Genomic DNA, 23,664 nt, shown 5'->3' on the forward strand with positions numbered 1-23,664 from the left:
TAACATAAAGGAACTTAAAGGGATAGTGGATGAGAAGAAGTAATCAAGTGCTTAGACTAAGAAAGATTTTTAGGAAGTAGTGATATCTATCATTTTATGTGACATTTTCTAGTCGCTGCATAGGTTTATGAAACCAGGAAAGTCTGATGACCTCAGTTTGATGTATGAAATACATATAAAGAGAGGAGACAACCAACTCCACAAATTGTGCTTTGACTTCCACATGTACACTATGACATGCCTGTACCTACCCACACATCACACACACACACATACACACACACACATGAAAGTATAATAATAAAGATGGTGGTGGTGATGAGGATTATGATACTTTTAAAAAGAAAGGGAAAAACCTTTGCTCAAATATTCTGCAATTCAATTCATGTGAGTAAATAAGTCTGAAATACTTACTTGAACTCTATAACAATTCAAGAATTCTCAACAGCTGTAGTATTCAAAGACTTAAGTCCAATAACAACCAACTTTGACATTTCCATTGAGCATTCCTCAGTCATTTGACTAATCATCCATTCCCTGCTCTGATATGCTCTTTTCTCTCTTCTTTGGAACTATGACTGCAGAGTTCAGAATGAATTCAACAAGATTCTTTTTTTTTTTTTTTTGGTTTTTCGAGACAGGGTTTCTCTGTGTAGCTTTGTGCCTTTCCTGGATCTTGCTCTGTAGACCAGGCTGGCCTCGAACTCACAAAGATCTGCCAGGCTCTGCCTCCCAAGTACTGGGATTAAAGGCGTGCACCACCACCACCGCCCGGCGAATTCAACAAGATTCTAAGACTACCCAAGGCACATATTATTGATGAGCAATCTCTGCATAACCTGCAGAGAAATACTTCTTCATTTCTCTACAGTGTAGATCTAGAGCAGTGGTTCTCAACCCTCCTAATACTGCAACCCTTTAATATAGTTCTACATGTTGTGATGACCCCCAACCATAAAATTATTTTCATTCTTACTTCATGAGTATAGTTTTGCTACTGCTATGAATTGTAATGTGTAATGAATCAAAATGTGTGAAATATCTGTTTTTCAAAGGTCGCCTTTCACACCCTGTGAAAGAGTAGTTTGACCCCCCCAAAGGGTCGAACCCACAGGTTGAGAAACACTACTCTAGAGACTCACAATCCTGAGATAATAAGTTTTTTCCAGAGCCATCAAAGTTCTCAAGTATTCTGAAATATGTCATAGGAAAGTTAAATCTTTAGAATGCCATTAAAACCCTAAGAGTAATATTTGAAATAAAAATGTCAGACTATTGGAGACCCCTTGGTTTCTCGAGAATCAGCATGTCTATTATTTTGGTTCACTCAATCAACAATATTTTAGCAACATGTATGTTGATCATTGGAGTGTACAAATAAAACAACAAATATCTTTGCCTTCATATATGTATACACTAAAAAATTAATAAAGGAAGAAGAGGAAAGGAATTACAATAAATACCACAAATAAGATAAAATGGGAAAGAGTTAGTATGAGAATATTAGAAGAATAGAAAGGTGGAGAAAGGTTCCTTGTGAAAGTAGTCACTGCAAAAACATCTGCATGGAATAAGATGTACACATCAACCCTCAAGATGGGCTTGGGACTTTACAGTGTAGCAGCAGTCTAGTACTTGAAGCTTGAGGAGCAAGTACACAGAGAAAAACAGTGACTAATGGGAAAGGAAGAATGGAAAGAAAGACATAAGTGTATGATGGAAAGCTTGGGAGTCATAGTAAAAGAGTGGGCTTTTGAATGTGGAGAGAATTGCTTGAGCATTTAAAACAGAAGGGTAAGATAACCCATGGAATTTTAATTTTCCATCAGTTGACTGCTGTGTGGAGATAGCTTTGAAAATAACCATGTAAACTATGGACAAGGCCTCATTGTGTGACTCTGGTTGGCCTGGAACTCACTTTGTAGAACAGGCTGTCCTTGAACTTACAGATCTCTGCTGTATCTGCCTACCAAGTGCTGGGATTATACATGCCTGGCTATATCCAGATTTTAGGTGTTATATTTTCTTAAAATTTAAAATATAATTGGTGAGTTCACATTCTTTAAAAGGAATTTAATTCTTAAAATTATTTATGTTTCCACTATTGTACAAGAGTATCAAAAATTGAACTGTTCTACATTCAATGAAATGTAGTTATGTAGAAAAAAATGCTATCTTATCTGTTAAATGCTATCTTATCTGTTACCCAGGATTTTGGAGAACTGTAGCAGTGGAACACAGCTACAGGTGTAACCTTGACTGAAAGACAGGCTCCTCAGTGGTCATGGTCTGCTGCTTCCAGAGTAAGCAGTGCCAAGGGGAAGCTCAGGCCTCTGTGAAAGAAGGTGGTGTCTACCTAGACAGCCAGTCCAGGCTAATCAGCCTGTAATGAAGGATTCTTATCTTAGTCTGTACAGTTGAGCTGCCTGAAAGATTAAACACACAGAGACACACAGACACACATAGACACACACAGATAAATACACACAAGCATACACACACATGCACACACACATATGACACACACACACAAAGACTCACACATGTGATACACAGACACACATGCATACACACACACAGAGACACACACATGTGATACACAGACACACATGCATACACACACACAGAGACACACACGTGATACACAGACACACATAGACACACACAGATAAATACACACAAGCATACAGACACACACACACACACACACACATGTGATACACACACACAGAGACACACACATGTGATACACAGACACACATGCATACACACACACAGAGACACACACATGTGATACACAGACACACACACACACACACACACACACACACACACACGCTCATTTGTTTTGCCTGGTGGTGTTGTGCTAGGAACACATTTACTATTGCTCCACATGCTTAAACTAAGTAGCCTGAATTAAAAATCACCAGGGGCTCTACCAATGTGTGTGTGGCAGAAACTCAGAAGTAAAGGCATAATCAAATGATGTCCTGCAAGAAAATAGTAAGACTGAGGAACTGGTTGAAAGGGCTTTGGTGACATTTAAATGTTTTAAGGGAAAATATACTCATATTACCAACATAAATCGACTCTACTTTAGCTCACACGGGAATAATGCAGAGCAAGGAAGAGCACATTAGTTTGGTTTCCAAAGGATTGTTCAGAAAGCAAGTGATGTTTTCTTTTAGGAATGGACCCTGGGAACAGCTACCTCATGGCACCATTTGTCCCAAGGCATATTAACAGTGGAAGAAAGTGCCTACCAAATGGTCAGGCCTGAAAACATATATATAAGTAACAATATAAAGGCCGAGCAAATACCACTGAATGAAAGATAGCAAGGAGGGGCTTGTGGGAGGGGCTTGAAGGAGGAAAGGGAAGGGACAAATTATGCAATTATATTATAATATCAAAAATCAATGAGAAATCAACTGAAGGGTTCATAGGCCACTGGATTTGCAGTTTTCTAATAGGAAGGAGGAATTTTAAAATATATCCTCCATTAATTCTAGAAAATAAGGTCAAGTCTTGCATTTTGGCCATTTAACAATCATCTGAGCATCCTGCTTATAATAATAAAACCCAATCAGAAAGATGGAAAAGGTTCCCTTCTGGTTTTAACAGTCTAAAAACAAAAGTCATGTTGTCAATACCTTAGGCAAAGAAAATACTTTTCATATAACACAGAATAAACTAGAGTTGGTTGAAAATGAATGGGTCACGTCACCAACCCTAAATTCTTCTTGGACAGACTTCCCTCGCTCACAGCAGCCTCAAGCTATCCAAACTGTGATAGTGTTTTGGGTCCTGTGCTGACGCCTGTTGTATTTACTGCGTTGTTCAAAGGAGAGCTAAGAGAGCTGCACTGTACAGGAAGCGGGGCCATAGGAGTGTTCGCTGGCTGCTGGGAGGATGATGACGCTATGTGCCACACTGTGATTATCATTGTGATCGCAGGCAGAACCTGAGCTTTGGATACTGACACTCTGCCATCCAAGGCCAGATTTTACTGTTTACCTAACCAATTACCAATCAATTACCAAAATTTATTTAACTGTCTTGAGACTCAAATTCCTAACCTTGATTTTTTCGGACAAAGTTTTGATTACTAGTGTAAATTATGGCCTACTATAAATTGTTTAAACTGTATTTATTTAGCAAATTCCTTTCCTTCCTCATTCCTTGCCTACCCTACTATTGACACAATACTTACTCTGTTTTTTGTTTCTTAGCCACTCCTCACCTCTGCCCAATGGCAATTTTACTACAAAGGTACACAACTGACACAACCCAGCAGAAAGCCTTAACACGTTTGTGGGTCTAAGTGTATAATCGTTTGCCAGAATGATCACAAAGAAATATCTCATGATAATAAGAGTTTATGACAGTCTCTTTTTTCTTTTACTGTAGCATTTTGCCTCAAGCCACTATGGACTAGACCAAAGCACTGTTACTCTTTTTGACCAAATACTCAGATGTCAATGATGCATACCAAAGATTCCGATTTCTCCATATAGTATTTTATAATTTTTCTAAAGAGTGGCTTTTCCAGATCTTGCCCTGTTACTATGGTAGATTCTAGTTTTATTGCTTTTTGGAAAAAAAAAATGTTCAGTGGAATTATTGGCAAAAAAAAAAAAAACAAAAAAAACAAACACCTGGATAATAAAAAAACCTTTACAACACTCCATTTAAAACAATATCTGAGCCTAAATAACCTGCTTTTGTTCTCCCCACACCTTTGTCTTTCAGGAAGACAAACAACAACTTCACGCGATGGCAAATACACTAGAAGATGGTGACATGACGCCCCAGCTGGCTGAGGTGATTAAGCGACTGTGGGGAGACCCAGGAATTCAGGCCTGCTTTGAAAGGGCATCAGAGTACCAGCTCAATGACTCTGCGGCTTAGTAAGTGACTTTCTTGGACAGGAATTTCAGACGATGGCATGAGTTTGTAACACAGTGCATGTAAGCACAAGTAAGGAAAAAATGGTTTTGCGTTTTCTTATAGAAAACTGAGAGACAACTGAAAAGATGTAAAACAATTTGCCTGAGAAGAAACAATTGTTACACATATCTTCTCTCAATTAAAAAGAATTAACCATGACACACAGTGCTTAGCACCAACGCAGACAGATGGTGTGCACACTGACATTTGGGGCTATATCATATATTTCAATGTTACTTAAATCATCTCCTAGAATAATGTTTGATTAGTGATATATGCATTAGCTCACTAAGTTATTGAGCAAGATACAAAATTCTGGAAGACAATAGCTGATTGGTTTCCAGACTTTAGAATATTGTGACATCGTGTTGGAGTCAATCACAGCAAATATTAGAAAGTAAGTATTTAATAATGAAGAACTTAGGAGGACATTAAACTGCTTATAATGTAATTGTTACCATGACCTAAAACTTTCTTATATCAAGTACTTCTTAAGTTATCCAGGAAACTCCTAGAAGAGTAAAACCAATGAGTAAAGAGCCAGAGTGTTGTGTTTGACCAGTCAATCCCACAGTTCTCATAAAAGAAGAGAGGAAAGGCCTTAGCTAGCTAAGGCCTCATGCTTCACTAATTGGGGCCCTCTAGTGTGCTATTTAAAGTCCACAAGAGTTAAGAGCAGACATGGACTCAGCAGGGAAAGCACTGTCTTTTCAGGATTGGAAGTAAATCATCAAGGTATTTTAAGTGATTTGAGTCATAAGGTCTAAAAACCTCTGTTTGGTTTATAAACTACACGCTTTGACAGCCAAATCCCATATTTGCTTATTAAAATCAGCACTTTAGAAGAAAATCAATTTGCTAATACCTCTTCTTTGCCTGAATAATTTACAAAGGCAAAGAAAATTCTTTAAAATGTATCTTTACTGAAGCTTTCATTAAATGAATTTTACTTCTACTTCTGTAAGTATATGCTTTTTTATTCTTTTACTTGGGCATGAAATGACTTAATATCATACATCTACCACATATCAGATTTCATTCATAGGAAATCCACAGTGTTTCAAGTAAGAGAAAAAAATTAAAACTGTAAAATCCTCTATACTTTCTTTGATTCCTTTATATCTCAATTCATCACTCATTTAAAGTCAAATGGTCTTTGTTAGCATAAACAATGATACATTTTCACATTTTAGTATTTCTGAGACACAATTTTCCTTTTCTTCTTGAGCAAAATCCCTTTAGGTGTATTGTTCATTTTAAACTTAAAAGTAAATGATTTTTCCAAATTTGCTAAATACCTACTCGATCTATTTTTAATAATAAAAGCACTTGACTTAAAGTCATTTTGTTAGAGGCTGATGTATAAGAACTCCTCAACTTAATCTCTGAACAAATTCAACTTTACCAGCAATAACTAACATTCAGTGGGACTTTACCCCCAAAGTTGTGTTCCCATGACAGGAAACCACACTTTATCATTTTTAAATGTGTTTCTGGGCATGGCTCAATGTAATGTTCAAATTTACCAGGAAATTACTATGTTATTACTATTTGTATTTAAATTTATCACGGAAATAGCCATATTGCTAAGCTGTTAAATCCATAGTGTCAGACACAATAGTCAAAATGAAAGAAAATACAATTTTAATTTGGAGATATTGTTTGCAAGGATGAAAATGCTAAGAGCAATTTCCATCCTTTAGCAGACTCAGAGCATGGACTTTAATCAGGCTTCTACCTACCCATCACTGAACAAAAAGCAAGTAAACAAAAGGAACAAGAAGGAAATAGCTCCCTCTAATAAGATCAGGAATTCTGGAAGAGTTAAGGGCTTCACCATGCACTGATGGACTGTGGTTTGGCTACAGTAGTCAGATGGCTATAGTGTGGACCCACATGGGGTACCTGGGATCTTTCATTGAGCCATATGGAATTTATCATGACCCTTAATGGAAATGACTGTGTTCTAAACTAAGTAATACATGCAAAAATACTCAGATGATTAATAACAAGAAAACAATTCAAATTAAATCATTCACACAACAGGACCTTTGAAAAAGTTGTGATAACTGTTGTTGGAAACCATTCCAAGGCATCCTACCACATGTAAATTACATCTAAATAGCCTTGCATGGAGAATAGTCTTCCATTCCTCTACCTACATGATAGCAAATCTGTCTGTTCTGCAGACTTTATAAGACACAGGTAAAGTAGTGTTCATAGAGAAGAGCTTTCCAGGAGCCAGTTGTGGACTGAACTCTGCAACTGTGGCATCCCAGCTGCTGGTTCCTACCATTCTGAACATCAACTTGAAAAGTAACAAATGGAGTTTGTTTTCCAATGCACTTTAAACTCTTAAAATGCACTTGTACTGAATTGCACTGTATTCCAATACAAAGCTAAAACTATGAATATATCCTATTTTATTTTGTTTCTATTAGCTACCTTAATGACTTAGATAGAATCACAGCCCCTGGGTACGTGCCAAATGAGCAAGATGTTCTACATTCTCGAGTGAAAACGACTGGTATCATTGAAACTCAATTCTCCTTTAAAGACTTGAACTTCAGGTATGAACAAGCATGTCTTCTAAGTGTAGATGGAGCAAACTTCCAGCTCAGTATTTTTTCATGGAGAACTCTGTAACCCAAAGTCAAGTGCAATGATTTTGGCTAGACCTCCTTAGTTCACTCCAAACCTGTTGTTCCTTCTAGGCTGAATTTCTCAAACAAGTGGTATCCAGATTCTGTTTCTAATACTTAAAAATGACATTTTACATTGAGTTTTATTTTAAGAAAATATATTTAAATAGCCTTTTAGCAACAGGTGTTAGGGATACTATTTCACTTACCCTTACTTCCTATTTGTTTGAAATATTCCTTAAATCGACCTTGTTTAAAATGCAAATAATTAAAATATCATTATTTGAATGTAATGCTATTTAGAAGCATCACAAGGACATTTCATCAGCCTGTTTTTGGTATGAAAATGCATCCCTATTTTACTGCTATTGCATTGAATTCCCTTTCAAGTAAACCTTTGAAATTCTACTATCAAATTACTCTTTGAATATATTAAGAAATGAAAATCATAATACAATGTCAGATAACATTTCTTGGTTCTTAATAGCTTTCACATTTTCCACCCTGAGATAGGACAGTATATTTGTTCATATTTATGCAAAGCTTTGTACTATTTTCTATGGATTCAGGGATAAGATAGAATATTAATAATACTAGATTTCAACTAAACATGTTAGTAATGAAAAATTGCTAAAACTACATAATAAATAAGGTCAGCTATGCCCGAAATAATGGAAATGTACTCAAAGGATTAAAAAGAAAAAAACCCTGGAGAACACCTAATATGAATTGTTTATAGCCAATTATGAAAAAAGTAACTAAATGCTAATTAGCTAGTATCCTAAACTCAGTTTAAGGGTAATAAAAGTTTTGAAATGCTATAAAATGTCAGAGTTGGTTTTTAAGAGCTAGCTAATTAGAACAGCTATTAGAATATTTTCAAGTGATATGAAAGTAATATCTTCCAAATTTGTACTAAATTTCAGGCCTACAAATAGTTAATTTTCTGGAATTAATGAATTCATTTGCCACATATTGGAGCAGGGCAAAGGGACAGCAGAGAATCAGTCAGCACTCCTTGGGCAAACTCTCTGAAAGCGTCTCCTTAGACCTTGCTCTGTTTTGTTGAGCCAGTTGATCTTTGCTCTAGTTTCTGGAGTTTCCTTTGGGAGCCAAGTCCAAAGCTGCTCCCTCTGTCTCCCTCTGCTTGCCAGGACCTTTTCCACACACTCTTTTCTGTCTTGCTGTCTTTCTCTCCTAATTCCTACTGCACAGACTAGAACTGATGTGACTGTGAGGCTCCTTGTTGGTTCTCCAGGAAACAGCAGTAGGCATTATGGATCTCTTAGCTAGCACACCTATGATCAAGGTTGGATCAAGTTAAGAACCAGCTGAGAGTTAAGCATCTTGATGTTCCCTGTCTTACATAAGCCAGTGGAATTTTCTCAACCCTGGGTCATCTGAGTCACAGAGCAGTTGTGGTGATGAATGTCACCTGGTAGAGATCTCCACCCCACAGTGCTGTCATCCCCCACTCCACACTGACCCTCTTTAACAGTCCACTCAGCAATAAGCTTCTTCTCTGGTTTAACAATCCAGGCAATAAGACTTTTGCATTTGCTGTACTCTTTACTTAAAGTGTTTTGCTCCTTTTTATCATAAAGATTCCAAATTAAAAGATGTTTATGCCTCTGAGCCTTGGCTTATCTGTTTACTACCTATAAGTAGTTGTCTCATGACAACAGGCAACAGTGTCCTGGCACACTGTTGAACAAGTGCTTTTCAATACTGTTGGGTGAATGAAGAATGGAGAATAAGAGCTACTTTATAGTTATTGATGATTTCTATGGAGTAAATGCCTCTACCCTGCCAGTTTCAAGCTACTAGCGTTACATTACACATTCAAAGTTAGGAGGAAATGCAAATAAACAGCTGTCTCCACCATGACTCCCTTCCATAATACTATAGCAACCTACTTTCCTCTTTCTCCTTGTTCCCATACATGATTTCCTCGCTTCTCTTTTTCATTTCCCCTTTATGTTTCTCATTTCTACTTCATGCACCCTCAACCTTAAAAAGTCAGGGGCTACATATGATTATGATCTGCCACCAATGTTTACCAGAATGGGTCACATGAGGAAGCAAATTTGTCATCGGCTTTAGTTGAATGTGCAAATATATCAAGTGAAGCACAATTTATACAGAATTGTTGCATGTGACATGGTAAGCTGGGTGATGCTGTATTTGATAAAGAATTGAGGAATAGAGGTTGGGAAAGAATCTCCAAATGGCTTACAAAAAAAATTGCTGAAGTTGTCATCAAACTGTACAGCATCCTGTTTATAAAAAGTGCATCTTTACATGATGCCATTGATGGGCTCTTAGGCACATTTGTGTGAAAAGCATTCTTTTGTTGTAAAACAATTATTCTATAAAGACGGTCTTTTATATTCCCTTTCATAGAAAAATAGTATGAGAGAAAAATAAATCACAGCTTGTTGGGGAGATAACAAATTACTTAAATATTTGAAGAATTTTAAAGTTTATTCACAACAATTGAGATATAATAACTATTTAATAAGTTCCCAAAGTTTAACTTTCTAACTTCCCTTCAGCAATTGCCCGGGTGTTAAAATACATTCCATTAGCATTGATTTGTATTCACATAGCACAAATCATCCTAAGACTATTTAAAACTAAAGAGTTAATTTACATATTAAAATAGAGAACTCTAGAATTTTAAATAGGAATATCAAAATGAAAAGCTCTGTCTGCCAAAGTACTGCATCATTTCCATGCATCATCTAATTTAATGGAAATTAGCCTACAGTTCTTATCAAGCCAGAGTACCTACTGTCAAGCTGATAGAAGAACTTATCTTAAGAGTTCTTATCAAACTGGAGTTCCAACTACCAAGCTCACCAAGGATGTTTACAGATTTTTCAAGTTGCTAAGTCATTGGAAATTAGAATGCAAATCTAAGCCCTTATGTTGTGGAGTAATTCTCCAGAGTTAAGTGATTTAGAAATAAATCAAAAATGAGTTATCAGTTGTAGAAAAGCCATTTTCTCCTTAAATGTTCCACAATTAAACTATAGAATGGAAAGCATGGTGCAAAGGAGCCAGAAAGGCTTGAAACTATTTCAACATAGAACTTAAAATTTGTAAATTTGACATAATTGCTTTCAAGAATGTTGAGCAGATCTGTGATTTGAAAAAAAAAAGAGAGTTTTCTTAAAATATGAAGTTGAATTTTATTCACTGTGTTCATTTCCAAGAGTATGAGTCACCAGGATTAGCTATGAGGCTGCTTGTCTAGCCAGGAGCTGCATCCCAGTTTAGATTTGTTATTCTGTATTAAAACTCAGAGAACATTAACCCACATGTGCTGCATATTTGTTACATATGTGGTTGTGGTTAATATTACCAGAATAATATATGATCTAATTTGATTATTTGTTTGCTTTGCAGAGCTGAGCATAAAACCTAGGAATGTCAACATTCTAGGCAGGTTTCTCTAACTGATGAGCTGTGCACCTAACCCTTGATTTTGAGACAGTGTCTTAATACATAGCGTTAGGCTGGCCTTGAATTCATTATGTAGCCTATGTTAGCTTCAAACTTGCCACCTTTCTGCATCCTCCTCCTAAGTTCTCAGATTGTGTGTATGTACCAACAAACATAGCCTAGAATTTATTTAATGACTCTATGATTATAAATTATATGACTGAAATATTTTTCATTTTTCTTTTATTGAAAATAGTTTTTCATACAATGTGTGATAAATGTGATAAATGGCATTTGTAATTATGGTAGTTTTCAGAATCGGTATACTTATACTTCTAAATATTTTTTACTATATTTTAATGTCAAGAGTAATTAAGATCCAACCCTCCCTCCCTGCATCAAGGATGTACAAGGTGTCCCATCATAGGTAGTGGGCTCCAATTAGCCAGCTCATGCACCAGGGATGGATCCTGATCCTACTGCCAGGAGAGGGGGAGGAGGGGGGGACTTAAGCAGATCAAACTACACAACTACCATGCTTATGCAGAGGCCCTAGTCCAGTTCCAGGGAGGCTCCACAGCTGTTGGTCTAAAGCTCATGAGTTTCCACTAGTTTGGTTTGGTTGTCTCTGTAAGTTTCCCATCATGATCTTGATGCCCCTTGCTCATAGAATCCTTTTTCTCTCTTTTCCACTGGAGAGGCTTGGACCTGCCTCTACTGAATGTACCAGGCTCTGTGAACTCCTCATGGGATACCTTGCCTTGTTTGAGGATGGGATGGGGAGAGGGGCGGGAGGAGGGAGGAGAGGGAAATCTGTTATTGGTATATAAATGAATATTTAAAAATCCTTAATTAAAAGAAGTAATTAAGGGATTTAGACATACATTCATGCCTTTAATGTCTGTTAACAACTACCCTTCTCCATTTTTAAAACTTGGCTAGGGAAAGATGTATGAGGTAATTTGACTGTGAGTGTATAATAATGGCACATGCTCAGCAACTCAAGTTCTCATATGTACCCATAGTAAGATATTAAACCAATTCTCACTAAGTCAGCATCTTGTACAAATATCATTTAACAGAATAGTTCAAAATAAAGTCCTATTCAGATTAGCAATTTTTTTAATATGGCCAGAGATTCGAAAAGGTTAGAAATGGTGCTTGTTCAGAGATCCCCGTGCCTTTAGGAGGAGCCGTGACATGTATCACAAATGAGCTGCAGAAGCTTGGCTGATAATTAGCTCTCCTAGTTTACATAATGATTTTTCAGTAATTGAAATAGTCAAATTATTCATACTAACCTATTATAACATAAAGCATAAGTACCTTTATGTGATCAAATATTTAGTCAGCTACTTGACATAAACCCATAAAATTCAACAGCCTTCCAAACTGTCCAGTCAGCTGTTTAACCCAGTCATATATCTCTGGTGGCCTGCCCTCTGCTAATATCATGCACAATTTATCACAAATTCAATATTTGGCTATCATTTAAAATCCTGGCTTGTTAATTTTTATTTATATACTAGTCAATAATTTAAAATCTTTCTTTTAACATTAAGAATCCTAATTTTACCATCAGACATTTGAAAAATTTATAAGACCCTCCTAAAAAATTAAACAAACACTCCCCTCCCCAATATCCAAAATTAGGACTGCAAGTTCCATACAACACTCTTAAAGCTCTCATTCAGGGGACTCAGGATATTCATGCATGAACATTCCTCTCATTAACTTGCCGGTTTGAACTGATCAGATTAAACCACCCAGGTAGTGAATATTGATGGTTTTCTTATTTTAATTTTTTCCAGAGAATTATTACAATGTTTTTGGTTGTTTATATATATATAAAAATTGCTAGTCTTCAGCTTATTTGAAGATATTACATTAACTTATAGTTCTTTAAAATAGACCTCAATTTAAAATTTTATAAGAAGCTAAAATTAAATATATAAAGCTGGGTGGCATTGAAACAGACCTTTAATCCCAGCACTCAGGAGGCAGAGCTAGACAGATCTCTGTGAGTTCAAGGCTATCTTGGTCTACAGAGCAAGATCCAGGACAGGCACCAAAACTACACAGAGAAACCCTGTCTTGAAAAAAAACAAAATAAAAAAAATTAAATATATATGAGAAATAAATCATTATAATAATTGTGAAACAAAGCTAATGTGATGTCCAGCAGAATCAACATAAAAACAACTCTCTGGACCTTGATCTAATTTGCTAATGAACATTTAGGTTCAATAACAGCAGATGGCTTAGATAAACGTGCAGAGCACTCTGGCCCCAAGCTTCTGTGTTTTTCTGTACAGAAAACAGTGCTGTGACTCACGTGAGTCATAAATGGGAAGATCATAAACATTCACTCAAAGATGGACTTTCAGAACACTGTGTCACTAGGGACAAAGACTACATAATCATTGTCCTCTCTTTCTTGAAAGCAAGCTGAGCTTGTTAAACATGTTCACGGGAAGCTGATTAATGCTGAGAGAACAGAGTTGAGGGCATGTTCTTTAAATTCCACATCTTACTGACGTGAGTTTGGTTAAAAAATAATAATTTTTAAAAAATCTTAGCTCAACTCGTCAAAGGCTCAGTTTTAGTGGGCAGAATATTATTTTTTCTTCAGATACAAAGAGGTGTTATCATAGCAAAGACAACTATAGGTACCACTTTGTTTCTCAGGGAGAACACACAATTCAAATACAATGTTTATACAATGATAAGGTAATCTCACTACTGTTATATGTCTCCACTGTTTTTATTTACCTGAAAAGAAGAACTCCCTCTCATACCTGCTGTGGATTACCAGTCTACTGCAAGGTTGTCAGATCCCCCGAGAAGGGAAGGACTTAGCCAGTGGGGTGAATGGTTTGCTTTCATTTTGAAAATCACCACAGACTCTTCATATGACTCAAGTTGGAGAACAGCCACTTGACATCACTGTGCTTATGAACGTGATGAAAAGTATACACAGGAAATAAGTATGCGAGTGTGTTCAGTGCTTTTGTCCTCGTTCTGGTGAATTTATGAACTCCACAAAATTCCTTTTAGAACTCTCATATCTTGATCATCCTTATTATCATTTTACTTAGTAGTAGAACCTGTGCCAAACATAAAATAAAGCTAATTCTCAAGAAATCCTAACATTATCTCTAAGGTAAAATACTAGGTCACCTGCAATAGCTCCGAGCAGTTCTTAAAAACTGAAGTTGATGCCGGGCGGTGGTGGCTCACGCCTTTAATCCCAGCACTTGGGAGGCAGAGCCAGGTGGATCTCTGTGAGTTCGAGGCCAGCCTGGTCTACCAAGTGAGTTCCAGGAAAGGCGCAAAGCTACACAGAGAAACCCTGTCTCAAAAAACCAAAAAAAAAAAAAAAAAAAAAAAAAAAAACTGAAGTTGATGAGAAAGTCTTTCTCGGAATTTGAAGATTAGAAGATAATTTGATTTAAAATGTGATGGGAGTTAAAAAAGTAAGTGCAATTCAGAATAAATGGCAATTGACTGCAGATCACAAAAGCTGATTAAAAGAGACAAAATCAAGTGCTCCAGCAAATCCAAGTCCTGCTAGTGGACAGAATTTAACATCATGTCCTTGAGTTCCATGCCATTCCTCATGTGAAAAGGAACCAATGTATTCTTCTTGAAAACTAAGTCACCCATTCATGAGATTCCATTTTTCTGGGCCTGTGGTCACTTAGTTAGTTTTCCATTAAGCAGTCATTGGAGAGAGGATTAGAATCCAAGAAGAAGCTAGAACTAAAGCTGTACTTATCTCTTTCAATCTATGAATGTGACTCAAGTGACAGTTGCATTGGAAAAGGCTACCGTGAACACCAGCTTAGTGATGTGCTTTCTAGAGCCAGTGGAAAACCCACATTTAATGCACCTTGCTCAGCCACAGAATCACATCCCTTTGACATCATCCAAGGATCCAGAATAGGCAAACAAATAAGCAAGTGGAGAATAACTTAAACACCTGGAATCCATAAGGTCTAAACTATTTCTGTTGAAATTTGGGGAAATATCTCAGAGGAAACTTTATTTTTGCCCTTTGATCTGTCTATCTGCTGAAAAAACGGCTGTGTGATCTGAAGAGAGCAAACTAGATAGTATCCCAGCACTCCCTCCCCCATCAGAGACTACTTGGTAGCTAACTCTAGGTGCTAGGACTAGTTAGGAACAGCTGGTATAGTAAATCGGTTTATATATAAGGGGAAAATGCCATACAAATTAGTTCTTATATTGCCTAGCATAGTGCCTAAAACACATGGCCTCAGCAAACATTCAATGATTAACAACCTTGAATAAGTTAATTGAACACATCTGAAAAATAAAAAAATAAATAAATAAATAAATAAAAACCAGCTGTACATTTCTTAAAGGTTCCTCCTTCCAGGGCTTAGAGTCAATGATTCTTTCACATGCCCAAGAGTGTAGCATAGTTGGAGTTTGGTTTGGGACTTATGGGGAATTCCTTTTCTTTGCTCCAAAGATGATAGCTATGTTATTAGTGTTCTTATCTTGTAACTTGTATTTCCCAGTCTGGAGTTAAATCTTAGACTTTTTGGAGTTTCCCCTCTTATCAGTGGGCATACTCAGCTTCATTTATCTACGGGGTTTATGTGGGAAATATGAAGTAAAAAGTAATTTTTGTTTTTCTTTTAGCCAACCTCTTACTATGTGGACTGTGTGGTCTTGAATTTGTTCTGATTCTTGTTCTTCTGCCTCCAGAGTACTGGAATTACAGACTTGATTTCATTACCACACCCAAAACATTGTACTTCGATTATTTTTATGAAAACATTTGAATTATATTTATTAGGCTAAGTATCATCACCCTAAAAGCCTGTACAGTCTGGATGGTTTCAATAATTATCATCTCTGTCTCAAATATGATGATATCCCTGTAACTTATAACTTAGTTTCTACCTTATCGAATATGTCTTCTGCCCTCAGTTTAAAGCAGCCTTAGTACTGTAATAAACAAACAAACAATGCCAATCTTCCATACAAATTCCTTAAGATCTTGAACCTCCACCCCTGCTGCCAGGGACCACAATATAAAACCTAAGTTTCCCATGCTCTTCCTACTAGCCAGCACAAGCAGCTTATTGGGAGTCCTTCAGTTCATTGTCCTTGCTGTTTCCTCTGTTGCTTTTACCCAGAAATGTTTCCCCAGACACCTGTAAAACTTAGCTCCTCATTTTCAAAGATCTTTAGACATTTTTGTAATTACTGATTGCTGCATTTCCAGGTGCAACCCTTCCCTACTTGCTATACTCCACCAATAACAGATTGGAAGTTCTGGAGGCTAAGTCTTTGGTGTCTGGTATTAGAAACATTCAATAAACTTTGCCTAAGGGGTTGGAGATTTAGCTCAGCGGTAGAGCACTTGCCTAGCAAGTGCAAGGCCCTAGGTTCTGTCCTCAGCTCTGAAAGGAAAAAAGAAAAAAAGAAAAGAAAACTTTGGCTAAATGGAAAACGAATAAGTGAGGAAACGGTAGTTTTTGAGTCATGTAGCTCAACTTTTTCTTCTTGATTCTAAAAGCTTAAGTCACTTTCTGCAGATATGCTCCACTATCTCACACCTAGATACTTGTAAAATGTAAATGTGCTTTTCATGACCTTGTCCACTTATTTTGTCAACGTGGTCTCTGTTCAATTATTTCGCAAAATTTATTGTATGTGTACCCATGCCAGGCAAGGTGCTGGGGAATGTAAAGGAAACAGTTGCTTACATAGAGCCCCTGCCTTACGGCTGCTGTTCTCTTAAACAGTAGATGTTAAACAAACAAATCATATTTTTTATTATTTGGCATGAATCCCATAAAGTAACACTGATGCCACACAATGTAAGTGGAAATGAAGAGAGAGAACTTAAGGAAATTCTCAGAAAGCCTCCTCTGTGGAAGAGATTGGTAGCAAAACATGAAATTTGAGAGAGAAGTAGTAATAAAATAGGGGAGCCCAGTATGGTGTCATATGCCTGTGATCCCACAACCTGGAGAGTGAAGGCCGGCAGGAAGGAAGGACAGTCTCAACTACGCAGTGAGTGCGTGGCTACACTGGACTACAGGAGACTCTGTGTCAAGAATAATTAACTAATTGAAAGGGAAAGAAAACTGAATGTCCCAGGAAAAGGGGAGAGCCTGTGAAAGAGTCCTGAGCCATCAGAAAAACATATCTGTATTATTTAAACCAAGGGAGCACCATGGTTTTACTGTGTTGAGAGGAACATGACACAAAACAGCCTTGCAAGGTCAATGAGGATGAGAACAGTCACAACAGCTTGTGAGGCATCACAAGTTTGTTTCTTGTTCTAAGGGACATAGAATCCATGAAAAAGTTGCAAGCAAGAAGGTGAATTTGTCATGTTCATTCAACAGTCAGGACGTTTAAACGAAGGTGTGAGTGCTGGGAGAGTCTGGAGGCTGGAGGGGCAGCTGGAGGGCAATGAGCTGGGGTTCTTCCACACTAGTCCTGAGAGAAGTGTTGGTGACTTGATGAGAGCAGAGCTGTAAAGAAGGAGGTGCAAAAGAGATTGCATTTTAGACGGCAGTAACTGAGAAACAGGAAAGAGTGAGTGCTAGCTACTCACCCGTTTTCTCTGTTCATGACAATTTCTGGTAATTTAATAAAGTAGAACTGAGTCCACATGTTCAAACACCTCCTGTGAGTGATTTCCATGATCCTTCAGAATGACTTAAACCCCACCCTGTACTGACATACTTTTTGAATATTTGAATATTTAATTACATAATATTATGATCATTTGCATGTATATCTCTGTGCCAACCAGTAAGAACTTTGAAAATAGTGATCATACCTTTTCATCTTCATATAAGCTGATTTAAATCAGTGTTAGCACAGAATACAAGCTAACGGTTAGAATAAAAAAGAAATGTAAGAAGACAGCAGAAAGAATCTTAGTATCAGAACGACACACCCAATTCTCTAGTCTACTTGTTCTTAAAAATATGTATAAGCTTTTTTCAAAATGTTCTAAGACTCATTTAAAACTGCTTTAAAATTTCCAGATGCTCAAGTTAGTGTGAGAATGATTACACTCATGAAATTTCCCTTTTTTCTGTAGTCCTTTATCAGCCTAAATTATGCAACAGAAATCAAAGAACGCATTTTAAATACGTTGAAATATTCAGTCAATGTCAACAATTCAACAAAATTTGGACATTAATTATTCATTTTATTTTTTTTTAAAGAATGTTTGATGTAGGTGGACAGAGATCAGAGAGAAAGAAATGGATCCACTGCTTTGAAGGAGTGACGTGCATTATATTTTGTGCTGCACTAAGTGCCTATGACATGGTGCTTGTAGAAGATGAAGAGGTGGTAAGTCCGAGGCCACAGTGGAGGAGGAGGAGGAGAGCACCCAAGGCACCCCAATCGGTGCTGTCCAGTGGTAGTGCTGCAGTAGTCCCCAGCCCAAGGTCCTCACAATCCTTACAAACGTGGGTGTCATCTAGGCCCTTGTGATGTCCAGGCCCAAACTCTGAGGTAATGACATCACACATTATCTTTCTTTACATCACAGAACAGAATGCATGAAAGTCTACACCTGTTCAACAGCATCTGTAATCACAAGTATTTCGCGACCACCTCCATTGTTCTGTTTCTCAACAAGAAAGATCTCTTCCAGGAAAAAGTAACCAGGGTGCACCTCAGCATCTGCTTTCCAGAGTACACTGGTAACCTTGTTTCCCTCCATTCTAGATAACAAGCTGGTGTAAGACCAATGTTCCTGTGTGTCACACCCTCCCCACGGTGTGTGTGTGTATGTCTGTGTGTGTGTCTATGTGTGTGTATGTGTGTGTGTGTGTCTGTGTGTATATGTGTGTGTATGTGTGTGTGTATGTGTGTGTATGTGTGTGTGTGTGTGTATGTGTGTGTGTGTTTGGTGTACATGAAAACTGGGTGCATGCCTGTGTAATCTCAAGACTGATATCTAATGTCTTCAATCACTCTTCACCTTTAAATGATTAATTCTCACCATGTATATGTGTGAGTTTATGTGTACCTCCTGTGTCTACATAATGGAGGCTGGGACAGGGCTCTGGATACCTTGAAACTAGAAATTACAAAGAATAGTGAGTCACCATGCGAGTTCTGTGAACCAAATCCAGGTCCTTTATGAGAGTAGCAAGTGCTTTTAACCTCTGAGCAATATCCCCAGTCCCCCACCCCTTATTTTTTTGAGTCATGGTCACTCACAGAACTTGTAATTCATCTATGCAAATAAACTGGCTGACCAATAGCCTTCATGAATCCACTTGTCCCTACCCTCTTCCTCACTCCAAGCTTGGGGTTGCAGAAACACAGTGCTACACACTGAGTTAAGCATGGGTTTTGGGGATCCAAACTCAGGCCCTCGTGCTTGTGTGGCATTTACCAATGATGCCATCTCCCCAGCCTTCCTATTTGGATCTTAACACCTGTGATTCCCACTGGAAACAGAGGGGAGCTTTGCTTTATTGTGTAAATTAGAGCAAACCCCAATGGAACAAACTGGAAACTGTTGATAGGAGAGAGGAGCTACTCTGCATGCACATCCAAGGATGCTGCAAGCTGCATTACCTTCAGTATAACAACATCACTCTAGCGCCACCCTAACCAGAGCTTGCAATGTCACATTGGAACTTGGTGGCTCTTCAGTGTCTACAGTGTGGCCAATGAGCAGCAGGAATGAATTTGAGAAGAGTGGTACGTCTCTTTCTCTGGTCTCTTGAGGTTCCTACTTTTGATGGCTGATCCCATCAGTCGGTAACTGCTAAGGTCGTGCCACACCAAAGAGTTGATTTATCTTTAGAGACCTAATTTTTAAGTACTTAGATGTACTCTTGTTGATAAAATTATCTAAGATGGAAAAGGTCATAATTTAAACATAAATTGACACGGCAGTCTGTCAAAGTAGATAACTATGCTAGTTAATTTTTACTTAGTGTGTGTCATTCTAGAATCACAAACATCATTTATAATATCTGCACATCTATCACATAATAAATTTAATCATAAATGTATATTTAATGGTATAGATTCAATATAGACATAGCTAAAGGATATATAATTAATAGTTTCTTAGGTCAGATTTTATTCACAGAGAAATAAATACTTTGAGAGAGCAGAAATTTTATGTACTTCCTCAGTTTCCTCTGCCTTGGCATCCTGTTAGTTACATCTTACATTGATGTAGTACACTTGTGATTGACAGAATGATGTTGACACATAATTAACTGAAATCCACAGTGTAATTAGGGTTTGCTCTCTGTGTCTGATAGTTCTATGTGTTTTGCTAAATGTGTGTCATGTTAATTAGTTTTCTGTTAAGATAACAAATACCCGAGATAAATCAGCTCACAAAGTAAAAAGCAGTTTTTTAAATCTCATAGTTTATGAAGTACCAATCTATGGTCAGCTGGCCCTGTTACTTATTTTTAAGTCTGTGGCAAGGGAGTGTGGCATAATAGGGCTGTTAGCTCCCTGTCAAGAGGAAGCAAGAGAGAAAGAGATAGGCACCCCACAATCCCCTTTGAAGGCACATCCTCAGTAGCCAAAAAGACCTCCCATGAGGCCCCGCCTCCTAAGAATTTTTACTTCCTCCAATGGTACCATGTTAGGGATCAAACCTGTAACAAATGGGCCTTTGGGGAACATTCAGATAGAAACTAGAGAATTAGTATAATATCATATGAAATAGTTCTGTTGTCCTACAGTCACCTAGGTTTTGCCTATATATACCCTCAACCCTCTTTCCAAACTCCAGTAAGTACAGATGTTTCAAATATTATTATAGTTTTATATTTTCCAGAATCTCAAACTAGTGGGATTACAGTGTCCAGCCTTCCCCAGTAACTGAAACATTTTGCATCCCCACTGGCAATGATTACAATTTCTGTGATTTTGTATTCCTGTCAATATTTACTTTCCAAGTTTTTAACTTTCATTTTATTTATTTTATGTTATTGTATTTTTTGTTTATTTATTTGTTCATTTATTCACTAGAACTGGGTGTTGAACTCCTGGCCTATGCATGCTAGGCAAGAATTTTGCCCCAAGCCACCTTCCAAGCATAATTGTGTTATATTGTTTGAAGACTTTATTTTCACCTAGAATTTTGCTTCTCACAACAATAAAGTACAAAAGCAAACATTTTGTCCCATTAGAAAGTCTTTAGGGTGCCTTTGGTCATGGCCTCAGCATGTATATTCTGGTGTGGAGCCAATCAGTTGATATGGTTGTCAGCTTAACTAATTAATATCTCCCCTTCTCCATCTGACCTGGGTGTTATTCTACCAAAGTTTCTCATGGATGGAGGAGCCAAGAGGCACTCTCTACGGTCTTCCACAGCTCAGCTCAGCTCCTCTGTTTGCCCTGCAGCCAAGACAATGAGCTTCCTTACCACTTTTTCTATTTGATTTGTACACTGCCTCTACAAAATCTCATTCATTTGCATCTGACCAGATCTTCCAAAGTTCAATCTATTTCCCAACTCCATCTAGAAGGACTGGCAGAAGGGATGTTTCAGACCATGATCAGTTAGTTGTACTTTTTGGTTTTCCTTCATCATTTTTCTCCTCTCTCTTCTCAACTCTCTCTTAAGGCCTCGCTCAATACTACCTGTTTCTGCAACCTAATTTGCCATAGTCTCACTTATTTTCTCTTTTAGCTTGTATTAAAGCATATGCATAACCACAGGAACACAGTATGTGAAAGAGAGAAAGAGTGTGTGTGTGTGTGTGTGTGTGTGTGTTATTTGTATCACTCACCTTGTTACATCAGCTTTTAAAATTTTTAAAACTTCAATTATAATTTTCTAAAACTTCAATTATAAACATCATTTCTCCCCCCTCTCTCTTGCTCCTCCCATATCTGATGGCCATTTTCCTGCCTCACAGATTCACAACCTTGTCTTCTTTAATTTTTTTTATATATGCATCTAAATGAATCAACATATAACTCTCAGAAATCCCAGCAGAGCTGACATCCCTAAAATCTGACCTCTGACACCTTGACTTTGTGGTCCAGAGGTGATGTACATTAAGATTCCATACCTCAGACAGCATCATGCAATGCACAGTTACTTAATCCTAAAACTCGCTGATGCTATTTATAGCTCTATGATTTCTATGATGTGATTAATGTTTATGCCTTTCATTTCTTTGTACATTAAGGACCAAATACATTTGAAGATGCAGGAAACTACATCAAAAACCAGTTTCTAGATCTGAATTTAAAAAAAGAAGATAAGGAAATCTACTCTCACATGACCTGTGCTACTGATACACAAAACGTCAAATTCGTGTTTGATGCAGTGACAGACATAATAATAAAAGAGAATCTCAAAGACTGTGGGCTCTTCTGAGCAACCTCTTTTCTTCCATTTGTGGTGGTTGTAGTCTGTTCAAGACATCAAAGGTGCTGTGTGACTAGCTCCAGTAGATACTAACTTATTTAGAAATGTAACTAGCATTATAAAACAAAAGTTTCACACACAAAAAAAATGTTACTGTATTATCACCTGTATCTGGCTAAGGTTTTATTTCCTTGGGGCATGGAAGGTAAAATTTCTTGTGTTCTCTATCTAGAATGTGATGTATTTTGGTAACTATCACAATATGCATTCATGTAACTAAACTTTCTTGGAGATGGGCTACAAGTGGCCAATTTTTAATAATAGAATAAATTACAGAATGTGCTAGAACATCTTCCCTAGCTACATTTTGAAAAGCATTCAATGCCATGTCTGTACTACAGGAACTGTACAAAACTGATACAGTGCATAAAACTTGGCCATCTACCCTTCATTTAGGCTGCCACAAGGCATACATGGTTCATGCTTTTGTTGATGGAAAATTGTAAATGTAAAATAAATATGTACAATATTTCTAAGTGGCATGGGGTATTATTAAAAGTGATAACCTGAGCTTTGTGGTGACAATTCTAGACTTTAAGAGAAAAAGATTTATTTAATAGAATGTTTTCTATTTTGTAGATTTGAAAATAGTAGCAAACAGGAGAATTTTAAATGACAGCTATTGAAATTCTCTATTGGAACTGAGTGGTCTGTTCTAACTCTATATTATTGGTGCCTTACAAATTGAAGTGTCTTACTTACACAAATATAAAGTTGTCAGTGCTTTCATCTTAAATCACTTTTTGATGTCATTCATCCTTCTGTATTTGTGAAAATGGATCTATAAAACAGACTTTTAGAACAGTGAAATTTATGATTCATAAGAGATTAAATTGGATTTCTTTTACAAGAAAAGAGTGATGCAAAGAAAAAAAAACACTGGCCAATCTGCAGCTCAGGTAGCCCTTGGCATTTCTGACTCTCAAAAGTGCTATTTCACTGCCACAGCACAAATTTCCAGTCTAAACACAAAGAACCATCCAAAGTCAGGAAACAATTTTTACTGGGTTGTCTGTGCCTTATCTCTCCCCATTAAAAACCACAAAAGAGGTAAAAAAATTACTTAAAATATAATCAGTTTTAATGTTAAATTCTTTGGAGGCTATAAATTATTGCAGAGTATAAGATTTCAAGGAAAAAAGAGCATGAAGAATCATTTAGTTCTGATATCTGATAGAGTTTTCTGGATGA

The 23,664-nt window shown here is 37.1% G+C and overlaps 1 protein-coding gene across 1 annotated transcript in view; it reads left to right on the plus strand.

The window, feature by feature from the left end:
• Gnat3 (G protein subunit alpha transducin 3) overlaps positions 1–22,949 on the plus strand; it is a 46,081-nt gene extending 23,132 nt beyond the window's left edge. The window contains exons 4-8 of the mRNA XM_006971082.4: positions 4,753–4,910; positions 7,392–7,520; positions 18,266–18,395; positions 18,598–18,751; positions 22,232–22,949. Coding sequence (XP_006971144.1) covers positions 4,753–4,910; positions 7,392–7,520; positions 18,266–18,395; positions 18,598–18,751; positions 22,232–22,422 — 762 coding nt within the window. The 3' untranslated portion in view covers positions 22,423–22,949. The remainder of the gene's footprint in view (positions 1–4,752; positions 4,911–7,391; positions 7,521–18,265; positions 18,396–18,597; positions 18,752–22,231) is intronic.
• Positions 22,950–23,664: the final 715 nt, after the last annotated feature.

The sequence above is a fragment of the Peromyscus maniculatus genome, chromosome 3, assembly GCF_049852395.1.
Source record: "Peromyscus maniculatus bairdii isolate BWxNUB_F1_BW_parent chromosome 3, HU_Pman_BW_mat_3.1, whole genome shotgun sequence".
NCBI lineage: Eukaryota > Metazoa > Chordata > Mammalia > Rodentia > Cricetidae > Peromyscus > Peromyscus maniculatus.